At 42.7% G+C, this 15,189-nt stretch overlaps 1 protein-coding gene across 4 annotated transcripts in view; it reads left to right on the top strand.

Annotated features, from left to right (window-relative positions):
- VTI1A (vesicle transport through interaction with t-SNAREs 1A) overlaps positions 1-15,189 on the top strand; it is a 315,173-nt gene that overhangs the window by 214,566 nt on the left and 85,418 nt on the right. Inside the window, exon 9 of one of the 4 annotated variants that reach the window (XM_014546393.1) lies at positions 8,610-8,658. The exons of the other annotated variants lie outside the window; for them this stretch is intronic. Within the exon in view, the coding sequence (XP_014401879.1) occupies positions 8,610-8,643 (34 nt within the window). The 3' untranslated portion in view covers positions 8,644-8,658. Of the gene's footprint in view, positions 1-8,609; positions 8,659-15,189 lie in introns of those variants that run through there. 4 annotated transcript variants of the gene reach the window in all.

Here is a 15,189-nt window from a genome sequence, read left to right as displayed (position 1 = left end):
CACTGTTGTCAACTTAACTGGCATTTATCTTAAGAGTAAATGCTCAGTGCTATATGGTCATTATCTCATTTTGTTTCATTTAACCCTCAGAGCAAACCCATAAGGGAAGCATCGTTTTCTCTTTCAGATGAGGAAACGAGGGCTTAGAAAAGCTCAGTAACTTGCTCCAAATCCTACAACTATCAGGTCTCAGCCAGGAGTGCAGCTTCTCATGTCCATCAGCCTTAAGAGGTCAGCTCCCCTTTTCTAAAACCTGATACCAGCTGGGTGCTCGTTCCGCAGTCAGCTTCCAAGGAACATGAGTCACCATGTGGTCAAAGGGAAACATCTGCTTAATAACCAGACTATGCTGCTATTAATGTGTTTCACTTGTAATATCAGTGATGTTTCCAGTCAGTCACTTACGAATCAGGTTTATAAGCAAATATTTAAGGAGCAAATTTACCAGCTGCTCTCTCCGTAAATGGGGAGAAATGCCACAGTGAACCTCAACAACTCTTGGACTTGTGCTAAGTTTGGCGTATGAAATAATTTCCTTACAGCACATGGAGATTGCTCTCCAGGACATAGGGAAAATGCCAGGAGGTGGCCTTTTGTGCTTTCCACGTCTTTTGATACTCAGCCCCTGCCTTCCACTCTTGCTCTCCCCAGAACTCTTGGTCACCTTCTTGTGTTCTCTCTCTACTGTAACCCATGTAGGCCAGTCTGTCCCAGAAATGCAGTTCCCCAGTGAACGCTTAGTCCATGAGAGATAGTCATTTCTCTTACTGGGAAGGGAAATCACCCTATGACTTTATCTTGGGACATAACTGAGTTTTACGTGTGAGCATGGAGATGGGTAATATTATGACATCTCTAGGCCTTTACCTCTCTTGGACCAGTCCACTGTTTTCCGTGCCACGTCGGATCTCTGCTCAAATACCCCCTGGCCACTCTGTGTCTTTCCCCTGCTTCATTCTCTCCAAAACACATGTCACTACCTGGAATGTATTATATACTTGCTGTGTATTATGTCCTCTCCCTGTATCGAATATAAGTTCCATGAGAGCAGGAACTTTATTTTGCTTGCTGCTATAAAGCCAGCATCTGCAAGTGGGTTTGGCACATAGTAAGTGCTTAATAAATAATTTCTCAAGAAAAAAGGTCAACCAGTTGCCATGCCATGCCATGCCTCTTCTGAGCAGGACAGCCTTGACTTGAACAAATTTAAGGAACCATCCAACACATGGTTTGACGGCTATCATTGCTTGAGATGAGGTGAATTTTTCCGGGTTGTTTTTTTGTTTTGTTTTGTTTTGTTTGGGTTGAAAGGTTAATTTCAAGTTGACATACAGAAAACAGCTAAATAAGTACTAGCTCAGGTGGTCCTCAGATGCGCTCAAGTTGGGAAAAGGGTATCTGAATGTCTGGGAAACACTGTGAGAACAGAAAACACTGCTCTAAGGAAATCCACCATCATGTGAGTAAAAAATTGTTGTGGTCTACACAATTCATCTTGAAATAATTATGATCCAATCTCACATGACATACATTGTGTGCATGGTTCTCTTAGAATTATCTTTGGCTTTGGGAGTTATAAGTACTGTGCATAAAATTAAAACCAAAACTTATCCACATTTGAATCCAAACATTTCCTCTTTTTAAGGTATACCCATAACTATGAAGTCAAGGTTAAACCACAGGCTTATGTTTCTTTATAATTCTTTTTTTAATATTTGGATCCAATGATACTTGGTAATTTGGCATGTAATAATAATGGGGTAGGCTCTAGCATATTCAAGGACAAATTGTACCATATTATTAAGTACTCCCTAATCTTACAAAAATGAAAAACCACAAATTGCTGAATTTTAAAATCTCCTGTATCCACCAGCAAAAGAGAAGATAGTACTAATGACTAATTTAAATACTAAAAATAGCTGGGGGGTTTTAAGTAAGCCAAATTAGCCTATTATCATGATTGTTTTTAAAGTCAGAGAGTTTAATGGGAGGAAATGTGTTTTTGTGGTGCCACGCTTAGGAATCTTCTTGATGAAAACCTTTGTAACTAAAGTTAAAAAATTGAAAGTAGTTTCTTTCGGAAGGCTCTTAGTTGGGAAGATAGGGCAGGTGGATGGACAAGAGCACAGTAAATAGTGGGAGTGGGACCCTCTTGTTAATAAAAGTATTATTTCCCACATGTTAAGAAGAAAAGGCCTCCTGCTCTCCCTCTAGACCCGTCATCAGTGAGCCTGTGTGCTTCCTCTCCCTGCCAGATATGTGTTCCTGGCTGGAAAACGTTTTATGATATTTTTTTTGACGACACACACCTGCTGGGTAGATGAAAAGCAACTGCTCCTGAGGATGACCTACTTCAAGGGCACAGGAAGCTTCTGAGAACTTTGGCAGGTTATCCTCAAATCATTTGAGCGCATCTTGCTATCACCTGTTGAACGTATCTAAGCCTGGTGCCTTGGCAGACTCACTGGAGGCTAGATTGCTAACCTCAGGGAAGAGAGTTGAGGGTCAGTGAGGACTTTGTAAGAGTCCTGAGACAGGGAGACTCCTGGCTCTACCCAGCGTGCCCTGAGCATATAAAGTGCTGTTCTCAACACTCAGGATGGGGATGGTCCCTGGAGCCCCCCGCATGGAGTGGACCATCTGGAGAGGGTCCAAGGGGAAGAGATGGGCCATGAAAGCAACTCTGATGAAGTATTCTCCTGGGAGTTTACAGGACAGAGAAATTTCTAGGGGAGGTCAGGGAGGAGCTCAGTATGTTTGAAGTGCATGGAGACAGTGTCACCAAATTCATCCTTTGAAGCCAACTTCTATTTGTGTGTTCATTTCCACAAACATTTATTTGAGGACCAGCTTGGGACAAGGCAGTCTTTTAGGTAATAAACGTATAAATATAAGTAACTTGTATCTTTTTATCAGTGTACACAGTCTACTGAGAAAACATACCTAATCAAGGATTTGATTATAAACTTAAATATAGCAGTAGATGCACACATGAGGTCCTTAGTCCTGGAGTTGGTGATGACTGGCCCAAGTTCTGAAGATTAAGTATGAATTGGCCAAAGCAGAGAAAACAGGACCTGGAGGCATTAAAATACGTTGTGCTCAGGCACTGTAAGCTATTTAGTTTTACTGAATGGCAAAAAAGGTAAGGCAGGAACCAGTAGTTGTGCCAGTGTGTGCCTTAGTGGTGGGGTATCTTCCTCACCATCTCATGGGCCCCTCACCAGCGCTGCCAGTGACACCCCAAGTGTGTAGTTGGAATGAGAAGACTGTGCTTGCTCTATAAATGCAGCTTCATAGCAACTTCCCTCATACCCCTTGCTGCCCTAAGCTCCTCTGTATGGAAAATTGAGAGATTCCAGGGAGGGCACATTGACCCCCTGCGGAGAAGGTAAGGGCTCTGAACCATGCCTGAGCTGGGCATTACTTGGTGGTTTACAAGGATTCTTCTCTATTACCTTTATCTGCGTGTCTAGAGGTCATGGTCCCAAAGACGTGGCTCCAAATGATATGTGCCCTCTGTATTATTTAAGATGCGTGTCCTCCCAGGTCTCCTCTCCTCCTCTTCTGGTTATCTATTGCTGTGTAACTAATTCACCCCAAAATGTAGTGGCTTAGGACAACAATCGTGATCTCTCACATGTCTGTGGGCTGGAAATTGAGGAGCACCTTGGCTGGGTGTTCTGGCTCAGGGTCTCTTGTGATGTTGCCTTCAGGTGGAATCTGGAGCTAAAAGAGCTGGGGAGAGCCAGGATCTGGGAGTCTCTAGGGACTGGCTGGGCATCTCTTCTTTCACCTCAAGGATTTTCTTACTGTGAAGTCTAGCTGCATGAACTATTTGAGCTTCCTTACAGTATGGTGGCCTCGGGCCTGGCAGCTCAGGGCCCAAAGGTGAGTTCCAAGAGCAAGATTGGCAGAAGCTACATGGCCTTTGCTAACCTAGCCTAGGAAGTCACAGAGTGTCACTTCTGCTGCATTCTGTTCATCAAGACAGCCCACCCAGTTTCAGTAGAATGGGACGCAGACTCTACCTCTTAACTCAGAGTTGGCAAAGTTGTAGAAAACCAGTAGGATGGGAAACATGGCCATTTTTGGAAAAAAAAAATGCAACGTGCCACACACCCTTCTAGAGCATTTTCTTGCACATAACCCTTTGTTATCTAAATATTAATTCACTCATTATGGTGTTGATTGCAACTTTTCATGCTTCCTTCCCACACCAAAATCCAACCTTCAATGCACACATGCAAACGAAAAAACTTCCACTGTCTGAATGAAGGTCAGTCATCCCCATGTGCAGTGTTCCCCTCAAGATGACACTTTGTAAGCATAATCCTGTTGCCCCATCTTAAAGAAAGATATACTTTGATCAGCCATTGTCAAAGCCAAGTATAGCTGATATCGTCCACTGAGAGGACACTTCTTGTCTAGCCACAGAAATCTGGAAACTCGGAAGTGAGTGACTTCAAATCTCTCCTTTCATTTGCCATGCACTTGAGGGTGCTCCCATAACAAGGGTGGTTAGTGGCATTTTGCAGGTGGGGGGCGGGGGGAGTAGTTCTGGATGTTTCAGGAAGTGAAAAAAAATAAGGCAAAGAAAGGCCCAGACTTTGGGCTCAAGGAACCTTGAATAAGGAAGCATTAGTTTGTTCTCTGCAGGAAATCCTCTGAAGTGAAGTTAAACGATTGATGTAAATTTTACATTTTTAAATAAGTACTATTACAAGTGTGTTATTTTTTAATGAGGACTTTAAGTCCAATTTTTTTACACATATACAGTGAACAGAAGTTGAGTTCTTCAAATATCTTCTGTTAAAAATATATGATACATAAGCACTGAATTGGAGGGGGTTTTTGCCCTTTGGGAACCCAGGAAAGAATATAGCTCTATTTTACAATCCCTTGCAGTTCAAGAGTTATCCAAGCAAATAATGTTGACCAAGGTGTGGAATGTGCCACTAATAGTGAAGCTACCCTTTTATAAAGCTAAGCAATCAGGAATAATGCTGAATATAAGAAGACAGTCATTATTTACTCTCTCTGGCATTGTTAGTACTAATAATGCATTTCAACACAGTGGAATTGCTAGATAATGCTTTTGTGGCTTTTATGCAGGTTATTGTTATTTAAATGAACAGTCGACTGCACTGTAATGAAGAAATGCATGCTCTTTCCAACTCAGTTATCAACCAGGATTCTAGGGAAATGAGAATTTGTGTCTGCCTTCATTCTCAGTGCAAACCGGAGGTCACTGTTTTCAATATGAACCCTTTTTTAGCTTTCAACAGGGAATAATTAGGAGCTGTGGCGTCTGAAATTACCTGTATTCACCGTAGAGAAGGGGAGACTTTTATCTTCCCCGATGAAATAGCATTTTCTCATTCAAACTTTGCCATTCTTTTTTTAAATGGCATTTTACACCACTGAGTGTCTCGTAGGTAGCAAAATAAAAGAAATATATTTCATGTTCCGCAATAGCCTTGTTTATTCCGTTTTACTTCCTTAAATTTTAGCTCCTCCTTGAAAAATGATCCAAATGCAAAGATGGTCTTAAAGCAGTTGAACATATAAAGCAGTGGTTCTCAACCTTCCTAATGCCACGACCCTTTAATACAGTTCCTCATGTTGTGGTGACCCCCAACCATAAAATTATTTTCGGTGCTACTTTATAACTGTAACTTTGCTACTGGTATGAATCGTAATGTAAATATCTGATATGCAGGATGTATTTTCATTGTTACAAATTGAACATAATTAAAGCATAATGATTAATCACAAAAACAATATGTAATTATATATGTGTCTTCAGATGGTCTCAGGCGACCCCTGTGAAAGGGTCGTTCGACCGCCAAAGGGGTCGCGACCCACAGGTTGAGAACCGCTGATATAAAGCAATTGTCCGCACAAAGCCCTATGACACAAACACCCATGTTTTTTGCACTTTGATTTAAATTGAATTGATTCTTACTCATTATAATGTAATGGTTATGTGCTTCTATTGAGTTTTTAGCAGCTTTATTGAGATATAATTTACATATTATTCGATTCTCCCATTTCAACTGTACAACTTTATGGCTTTTAGGATATTCACTGACTTGTGCAAACATCACCACAACCAATTTTAAAACATTTCATCACCCCAAAAAGAAATCTGGTAACCATTAGCAGTCACTCCCCGTTTCCCACCAGCCCCTGACAACCTCTAATCTACTTTCTGTCTCTATGGATTTGCCTATGCTGGACATTTCATATAAATGAAATCATACAATATGTGGTCTTTTGTGTCTGGCTTCTCTCACTTAGATAATGTTTTCAAGGTTCACCTACGTTGTAGCATGTATCGGTACTTCATATCTTTGTATTGCCAACTAATATTCCATTGTGTGGATAAACAGATTTTATTTAATCATTTATCAACTGATGGACAGTTGAGTTGTTTCTACTCATCGGCTGTTATAAATAATGCTGCTATGGCCCTGCCTGGTTTGGCTCAGTGGATAGAGCGTCGGCCTGCGGACTGAGGGGTCCCAGGTTCGATTCTGGTCAAGGGCAGTTAAAAATAATAATAATAATAATAATAATAATAATGCTGCTATGAACATTCAGATACAAGTTTTCATGTGGACATATGTTTTCATTTCTCCTGGCTGTGTACCAAGCGTAGAGTCGCTGGATCATATGGTAACTCTGTGTTTAACCTTTGAAGAACTCCAACAGTATTTGAAGAACTTTTCTAAAGTGAGTAGACCATTTTCTATTCCTACCGGCAACATACAAGTGTTCCGGTTCCTCATATCCTCGCCAGCACTTGTTATTGTCTAGCTTTTATATTACAGTTACCCCAGTGGGTATGAGGAACTATCTCATTGTGGTTTTGATTTGCATTTCTCCTGTGGCTAAGATGTTGCATGGTTTTGATTTGCATTTCTCCAGTGGCTAAGATGTTGAGCATATTTTTATGTGCTTATTGGTCATTTGTATTTCTTCTGTGGGTAAATGTCTATTTCTGTTACTTCGTCTCGGGGATGTGGCTAACAGAATTAATTTGGAAACAACTATATCTTCCAAAAGGGAGTAATTTTCAAACAAACTTACCAACCAAAGATGTTTTCACAATGGTAGCATTTCTGGATGATGGAATAATTGAATTGCTCTCAGGAATCGATTTACTTCTGAAACTTATTTTCAGTTTGATTAGCAACATGGATATTGGGTCCCTGGGAAATGGCTTAAAGATCAGTTGTACAATTAACTCATTTTACAAATTAGGAAAGCGAGAGCCTAGGAGGTGAAATATGCAGGTTCCACAGAGAGTTGATGAAGGAGTTGGAATTCTACCCAGGTGTGATCCAGATAACTGAGCATCTGTTTCCTTTTGAGAGAATATAATGCTCTTTTCAAATGGGTTCTCACTGATTAATTTTTTAAGTAATGGTCAAATGCTCTGAAACTAGAATCTATTGTTGGGTACTTAATAATTGTTAATCCTTATAATAGCACATGTAACATGGATATTATCATTCTCACGTTTTGTGTGTGGGCAAACAGGTTGGCTAACTTCTTCAATGGCACCTACACAGTAAAGAGAAGATTCCAACCCAGACCTTCTGATTCCAGGTCCATAGTTTTATTTGCTCTGTCCTGTCAGATGACTCAAACCTGGCACCAGCACACTGTTACCCGTGCCATCTTGCTAGACTGAATCTGATCACTAAATCCCTGTGACAGGTATCTGAGAGATGGATTCATGAAGCACTCATTTACCACCACTAATACAGTTATTTAGCAAAACTATATACCTAACTTTGGAAACAGGATATAAATTTCAATTGACAGAAGAATTGCTCCAGTATAAAAATGTAGTACCTCAAAGTACCTACTGATGTAATAACATATTTGTAGAATCCTTTTCCGTTACAAAGCATTTGATTATGCAAGACCAGTGTTTCATCGTCTTTGTTTTTATATGCACGATGACACCAGAGCCTACAGGGCTTTCATTGCTACAAAGTCCCAGACAGAGCCAGATTTCACACCCAAGTCTCTTGGCTCTTGTGTTCCCCCTAGTGCACCATGCTCCGCCTTAATGATGTGCTGAAGGACAATCATTTGAAAGAGGAGGAGACTTTGCCATTATTCTAGACAACAACAGAGCTGTGAACAAGCACAAGTTATAGGGAGGCAATTTTGAGCCCATATAAAGAAGACTTGATCTGCCCAACAATGAAATGTGTTGTCTTATGAAAGAGTGAGGTCTCTTGTCATTCATCTCTTCAAGTGAGGGCTGGGTGACCATTTGGGAGGGTAATCTAGGAGGGACTGCTGCATTGGGGTGTGGGGGTGTGTGGGGGTGTGTGCCTGCCTAGAGAAATTAGATGACATTCAAGATCCCTTTCAACTAGGATTGTGGATCTTTGTTCTGGGTAAAGAGAGGGAGTGCTGGCTTAAAAGGTCCTCTTATTGAAGAAAGAGACCTTGGCTCTGATAAACTCTCATCCTGCACCGCCAAAGGTGCAGGGCTTTCTGTTTAACAGAGAGTAACCAGATTTATTAACTTGAATTGCTGGTTTCCAAGCGGTTTTAGTAGGAATTCCCTTCCATGTTTACAGATACTCTGCACAGCAAGGTCCATATTCAACTTAGTTTGATTGTGAGCCTTTAATACGCCATCATCCTTTGCGTCCAAAATGAGAAGGTATGCAGCAGTTACAAATCTCTGTTTAATTTTTACAAAGCACTTCAGAAGCACGTTTGTCAACAGTGGGTCTCAGCTCTGGTTGCACCTGAGAATCACCTAGAGAGTATTTTTAAAATACAGATGACCAGCCCCTGGCTGATCTGGCTCAGTTGGTTGAGCATCATTCCAGGCACTAAAAGGTAACTGGTTTAATTCCCAATCAGGACACATACCCTGGGTTATGCGTTTGATCCCTGGTTGCAGTGCATGTGGGAGGCAACTAATTGATGTTTCTCTCATACACACACTCCTTCTCCCTCTCCCTCTCCCTCTGTCTCTCTCTAAAATCAATTTTTAAAAATACAGATGACCAGCCACACCCCAAACCAAAGGAATCCAAATCTCTGGGGTGGGCTCCCAGCATCAGTATTTTTTATTTATTCTTTTTTTAAATATATTTTTATTGATTTCAGAGAGGAAGGGAGAGGGGGAGAGAGATAGAAACATCTGTGACTTGACCGGCTGCCTCCCGCATGCCCCACACTGGGGATTGAGCCCTAAACCCGGGCATGTGCCCTGACCATGAATCTAACCGTGACCTCCTGGTTCATAGGTCGACGCTCAACCACAGAGCCACACTGGCTAGGCAGCTAGGCATAGTTTTGATTTAGTTTTTCAGCTGATGAAGAAATAATTTGAGGTAGCTCTAGTAACTGAGGAGACAGCAGCAAGAGTCCCCAACTCTGGGGTTTAGAATAAGTGTGGATATTATAGGTTCTTTATCATACAATTTCCATCAAGAGCCTCCACTGCAGTTGTGGGAATTGGCGGACTATCCCTAGGAGAAGCTCAAAGGATTGTAAGCTGAATAACATCATTGTCTCAAGAACTTATATGAGAAACTGGCTCCACCCCTTTTTCTTCTACAAGCATTTTGCGGCTCACCATTGCAGACACTGCATATCTTTGCATCCCACACAGCCCCCACATTAATAGTTGTTTGCTAGTTGTGGTCATTTAATTGGAAAAAGCTGGCATGAGATATCGCAGGTCCCAATGGGTCATTTTTGTATCAAGCATGGTGTTATTGCCTTTGACCAAACTCCTTCCAAGTCCAAATTACTCACAGTTCTTTAAATGCATTAATAACATGTCAGAGGATAGACAGAGGCTGGAAGAAAAGATGTGTGTGGCCTTTAAATATGCCAGTCACCTAAGTTCTGAGGGTTTCTCGCCATGGCATGTTGCCAGCAGTGTGTTACAGAATTCCAGATGGCATGGAACTGTTGGTACTTGGTTTGGATTTGCTCTGGGAATGAGGTTAAAGAGGGTGCTAGACAACAATAGGATCCTTCTCCCTTTCCTCTCCAGGGTAGATCCTGGAAGCCTTCGTCCCCTCCCACCAATCAGAAAACTGCCCCAACCTCTGTGAGGGATTGCGGGGTCCGCACACCCTCTCCACCCTTCCCCAAGTTCCCAGGCACCTAGTGACCCCATACTATGGAGGCCAGTGAGAAAACTCCCTCCCGTGACCTGGGTTTGTCCTCCCTCAGACCCCAGGGTCAGGGCAAATGTGGGTATGAAATCAAAGATTCAAGTAGATAAGGGTTGTGTTTTTCATTAACTTGCCTGTCTTACTGGCTTTGTTTTGTGTGAGAGTCTCTCTCTGTGAGAAAAGATTATTACAGAAATTTACACACATACAGACACACACATGTGAACCCACATGTCCCAATATCCAGCTTTGACAATTACCAACATTTACTAGTAGCCATTCTTGTTTTCTTCCCCCTCCCTTTTTCTTTTCTGTTTTGCTAGGCATGTTAAAGCAAACCCCAGATATTTGATTTTACCTGTAACTCTTTCAGCATGTAACTCTAGCACATGCAGCATAGCCTTTAAAAACCTAACCACAGTACCTTTATGACACCTCACAAATTTAATAATGATCGCTTACCCTGTTCAGGTTCAGTTTTCTCTAATTGTCTCACAAATGCTCACCAACAGTTGGTCATTTTAAATCAGGACCCAAGCAAGCTGTACCTACAGCGTTTGGCTGAACCAACCTTAAGCATCTTTTACTCTATTACAGACCCTCTTCCTGTTTTTATTATATTTGTTGGTTGAAGAAACCAGATCATTGTCCTGTAAAAATGTTCATATTATGTATTTGGCCTATGGCATCTTCATTGCACAGTTTAACATGTTTCTCTCTCCTCCATACTTTCCGTAAATTAGTTGTTAGTTCTAAAAGCTTAATGAAATTCAGATTCAGTTGTATCACATCAGGAGGCATAACAACTTTTATTGATGTCAAGATTGATCAGTGGACCTCCTGATCCATCCATTATGAAGTTTTCTCTCTACCTGTTAACCTGATAGTTTTAGTAACCGTTGATAACAAATCTATACCCATTTAAGGTTGCAACATGATGATTTTTGATTCTATCATTCTTCCTGCATTTATTAGCTATTATTCTATATGGAACTTATCAACTATTTGGTTACTCTGAAATATAGTTTATAAAAGAGAAGCAGCATAAATACCACTTTGCATTTTTAAATCAATTTTCAGAATATTGAATTGCACCAGCAACCTCCAGAAGTCAGCAATGAGGCTTGTTTGCTTGTTGTTGAATATTTTTAGAAGCACTTGGGTTTTTATCTATATTACATGTGTCAGTCCATTGTGGTCATTACTCTTTGATGCTCAACTATCTCATCTTTGATCAGTGGGAGCCCCTTCTAGTTGCCTCTGATCACCCCTAGTCTTTTCTGGCAGGATACAATACCCCAAGCTCCTAAACATGGAATCAACTATTTCTATGAGGAATTCCGGTTTCTTTCTATGTCTGTAAAGACCACAGTCTGGACACTAGGGGTAGCTTCCCTCTTAAATGGTTATGTTTGTGTCGGAATGGTAACCTCATCTTCCCAGTATCTCATCAGAGCTGCTGTTGATGGGCAGCTGGTTCCACCTGTATACTCCCTCCCCAGACAGGCTCATCACAGCCAGTGCTCACTTCTCCTCCGTCCACAGCCTACCTCCTCTCAACCCTTTCATCTTCCCCTTCTTAGTCGATGTCCTCACTCATCTCTGGGCTCCTCAGACACCACTGTGGGAAACACTTCCATAATGCTGAAGAATAGTGAGACTGCCCTGGCAGGGTTGCTCAGTTAGTTGGAGCATCACCCCATACACCAAAAGGTTCAATTCCCGGTCAGGGCACATACTTAGGTTGCAGGTTCAATCCCTGGTTGGAGTATGTACAAGAAGCAATGAATCAATGTCTCTCTCTCTCTCTCTCTCTCCCTCCCTCCCTCCCACCCCCTTCCTCTCTCTCTAAAATCAATGGGAGCATGTCTTTTGGTGAGGATTAAAAAGAAAAGAACAATACTTTGCACCTCTCTCTCTCTCCCTCCCTCCCTCCCCCTTCCTCTCTCTCTAAAATCATTGGGAGCATGTCTTTTGGTGAGGGTTAAAAAGAAAAGAACAATACTTTGCATATACTATTTGTTTTTTATTTCTTGAAGAGTGTTAACCTCCTGTTGAAATACAAGCTCTTGGTAAACAGATCTAGTCTCCTTCTTAACTCAAACAAAAGTGCTTTGAAACACCATGGAAATGGTCAGCCCAACCACAGAGCTTGGGGGTCTTCCTAAAACCAATGGTGCCCTCAGGAGTATGTGCTATCCTGGGAAGCATGGGTCATTACATGTTGAAAGTTTTAACTGGAGTTTCTGGGTAATGAAAAAGTATTGAGGAGTTAGTTCATCTTGACCATTGTTAGGCCACATACCCAATTGAACACCAGATGAAAGCTATGGACCTTCTCTCTAGAAATATGCACATGAAATTTTATAGACAATTTCATTGGCTTCAAAGGCCTCAAACCATCTTGGAGTTGACTTGGTTTTCGCAGACTAGGTCCTGATTTGCATTGGCTTGTTGGTGACTGCAGGATTTGGAGGTGGGGTAGGAGGCTGGACAAGAAGGCACAGAGCTGGAACCTGGGTGCCAGCTGGCAATTGCTCCACTGGACATTATCTATTCTTTGGTCTAGAACTACTGCTGGTGCCAATCCATGAACTGTTCTCTGTTATTCCATGACATGGTAAGTGTAGAAACCGAGAGTGAGCATCTGAAAACCCTTATAGAAATTTGACATTGCTGTGACATCCAAGCACATGGTCAGTGGACTTGTCTCATGGAACAGGTCATGAATCATTTTGGGTGATGTTGAGTCCACGTGGTGAGTTGCATGTGGCCTGAACTGTGTGCTTGTCATGTGAATATAACCCCTTAACAGTGCTCACCAGGTTGGAAATGAAACACCAAAGTGAAAATCCTTCATCTCAGCTAGTCCAACAAGCAAGAACGGTGACACCCAGAATGCCTTCACTCAACCTATTATCGCGTTGTTTTAGCCTATCTTCCTCCACACCTCCCTCTGTAAAGCTCACCCGGAATCAGGCACACAGTAGGCATGCAGGAAGTCTTCGCTGAAGGAGACAGAGCAGAGCAAAATCACTCACCAAGAGAGAAGCCTCCTTCTTTCCCTAATGATACTCTTGTGGGAATTCCTAAGAAGTTGAAGTTGCTTACAGGAAGAAAGTATGATAGGAAATAAATTATAACAGTCATTATTCACTGGATAGTCTCACAGGACATGAAGTAAGTAGAGTGACATGAAGTAGCTGGTCCCCACTGTGGAAGCTGTGAGGCTTCCGGGGTGGTTTGTATTTCAGTGTCCACACTGCGTGAATTTCACAAGTCAGAGTAACAAATGTGGTCCGTTCTCACGGCACCATGGTCTCAAGTAGAATACTACAGTGGGAAGAAAATAATTTATTTAATCTTCAGAGTAAGATTTTATAAATGAAAGGAGGAAAATAGAGTTTTTCTCTTCCTGTCATATCTTTCTACCTTCCCTGAGAACTCGGGATTCTTAAAATCCACTCTTTGAAGGAATCCAAAATCTTGTCTTTAAAAACTGGGTTTGTGAAAAGTCACCTTTAGTTCTCAAGAATCCTGGCACCTGGAGGACCTACCGGCCTGAGGAGGACCCTGCCCTCCCGCACCCCACCCCCAGTAGTCCATTCCACTCCCAGCATGCCTTGGTCCACTCACTCTGCAGCCACCCTGACACAGTGCAGCACAGCTGTGACACAAATGGGCTGCTGAGGAAATGGTGTGAACCCAAAGCCACCAGCTGTCTTACTTACCAGATACAGGGATTTCACCTGAGGACAGCTCAGATTCTCTGGAGCCAGGTCCTGCTTAGAGACAGACCCTTCCTTCCTTCTTTCCTTCCTTCCTTTTCTTTTTCCTTTTCCTTTTCCTTTTCCTTTTTTTTTTTTTCCTCTTTCCTTTTCTCTCTTCCTCTCTTTCTTTCTCTCTCTTTCTTTCTCTCTCCCTCTTTCTTTCTTTCTTTCTTTTTCTTTCTTTCTTTCTTTCTTTCTTTCTTTCTTTCTTTCTTTCTTTTTTTCTTTCTTTCTTTCCTTCTTTCTTTCTTTCTTTCCTTCTTTCCTTCTTTCTTTCTTCCTTCCTTGTTTCTCTCTCTCTCTCTCTCTCTCTCTCTCTCTCTCTCTCTTTTTTCATTTCTTTCTTTCTTTCTTTCTGCCTGCTTTATGTCTTTACTAGAGGCCTGGTGCATGGATTTGTGCACCAGTGGGGTCCCTTGGCATGGCCTGCAGGGATCAGCCAAAACTGGCAGTCCATCATCCCCAGAGGGATGTAGTAGTGCATGAAACAGCAGGCGGCCAGGGAGGAGCTTGAGCCTGGGCCTGGCGCAGCACCGCTCCTGCTCTTCCCCACCCTGCTGTGCCTGCTGCCGCCCCTACTCGGTAGATAGGCTTTCTGCCTGCTTTATGTCTTTACTAGAGGCCTGGTGCATGGATTTGTGCACCAGTGGGGTCCCTTGGCATGGCCTGCAGGGATCAGCCAAAACTGGCAGTCCATCATCCCCAGAGGGATGTAGTAGTGCATGAAACAGCAGGCGGCCAGGGAGGAGCTTGAGCCTGGGCCTGGCGCAGCACCGCTCCTGCTCTTCCCCACCCTGCTGTGCCTGCTGCCGCCCCCACTCGGTAGATAGGCTCGCTGCTGCTCTGCTACAGTCTCTTTTATATATATCTTTTCATTGATTTTTTACAGAGAGGAAGGGAGAGGGATAGAGAGTTAGAAACATTGATGAGAGAGAAACATCGATCAGCTGCCCTGCACACCCCCTGCTGGGGATGTGCCCGCAACCAAGGTACATGCCCTTGACCAGAATCGAACCTGGGACCTTTCAGTTTGCAGGCCGACACTCTATCCACGGAGCCAAATCAGTTAGGGCAGTCTCCACACGCCCATCCTAGGGCAATACCTGCACACCCAAGACCAAGAAGCGGCAGCGGACTCGCGCCCAGTCAGTCCCCATGCTGGTCCTGATCCTGGTCCTGGTCTGGATGGGGGAGGGGCACACAGGGGGAGTGTCCTCAGGAGAGGCTCGTGCTGCCACAGCTGCGCT

The sequence above is a fragment of the Myotis brandtii genome, unplaced genomic scaffold (assembly GCF_000412655.1).
Source record: "Myotis brandtii unplaced genomic scaffold, ASM41265v1 scaffold441, whole genome shotgun sequence".
In the NCBI taxonomy this organism is placed as follows: domain Eukaryota; kingdom Metazoa; phylum Chordata; class Mammalia; order Chiroptera; family Vespertilionidae; genus Myotis; species Myotis brandtii.
This window is presented reverse-complemented; position numbering and strand designations above follow the sequence as displayed.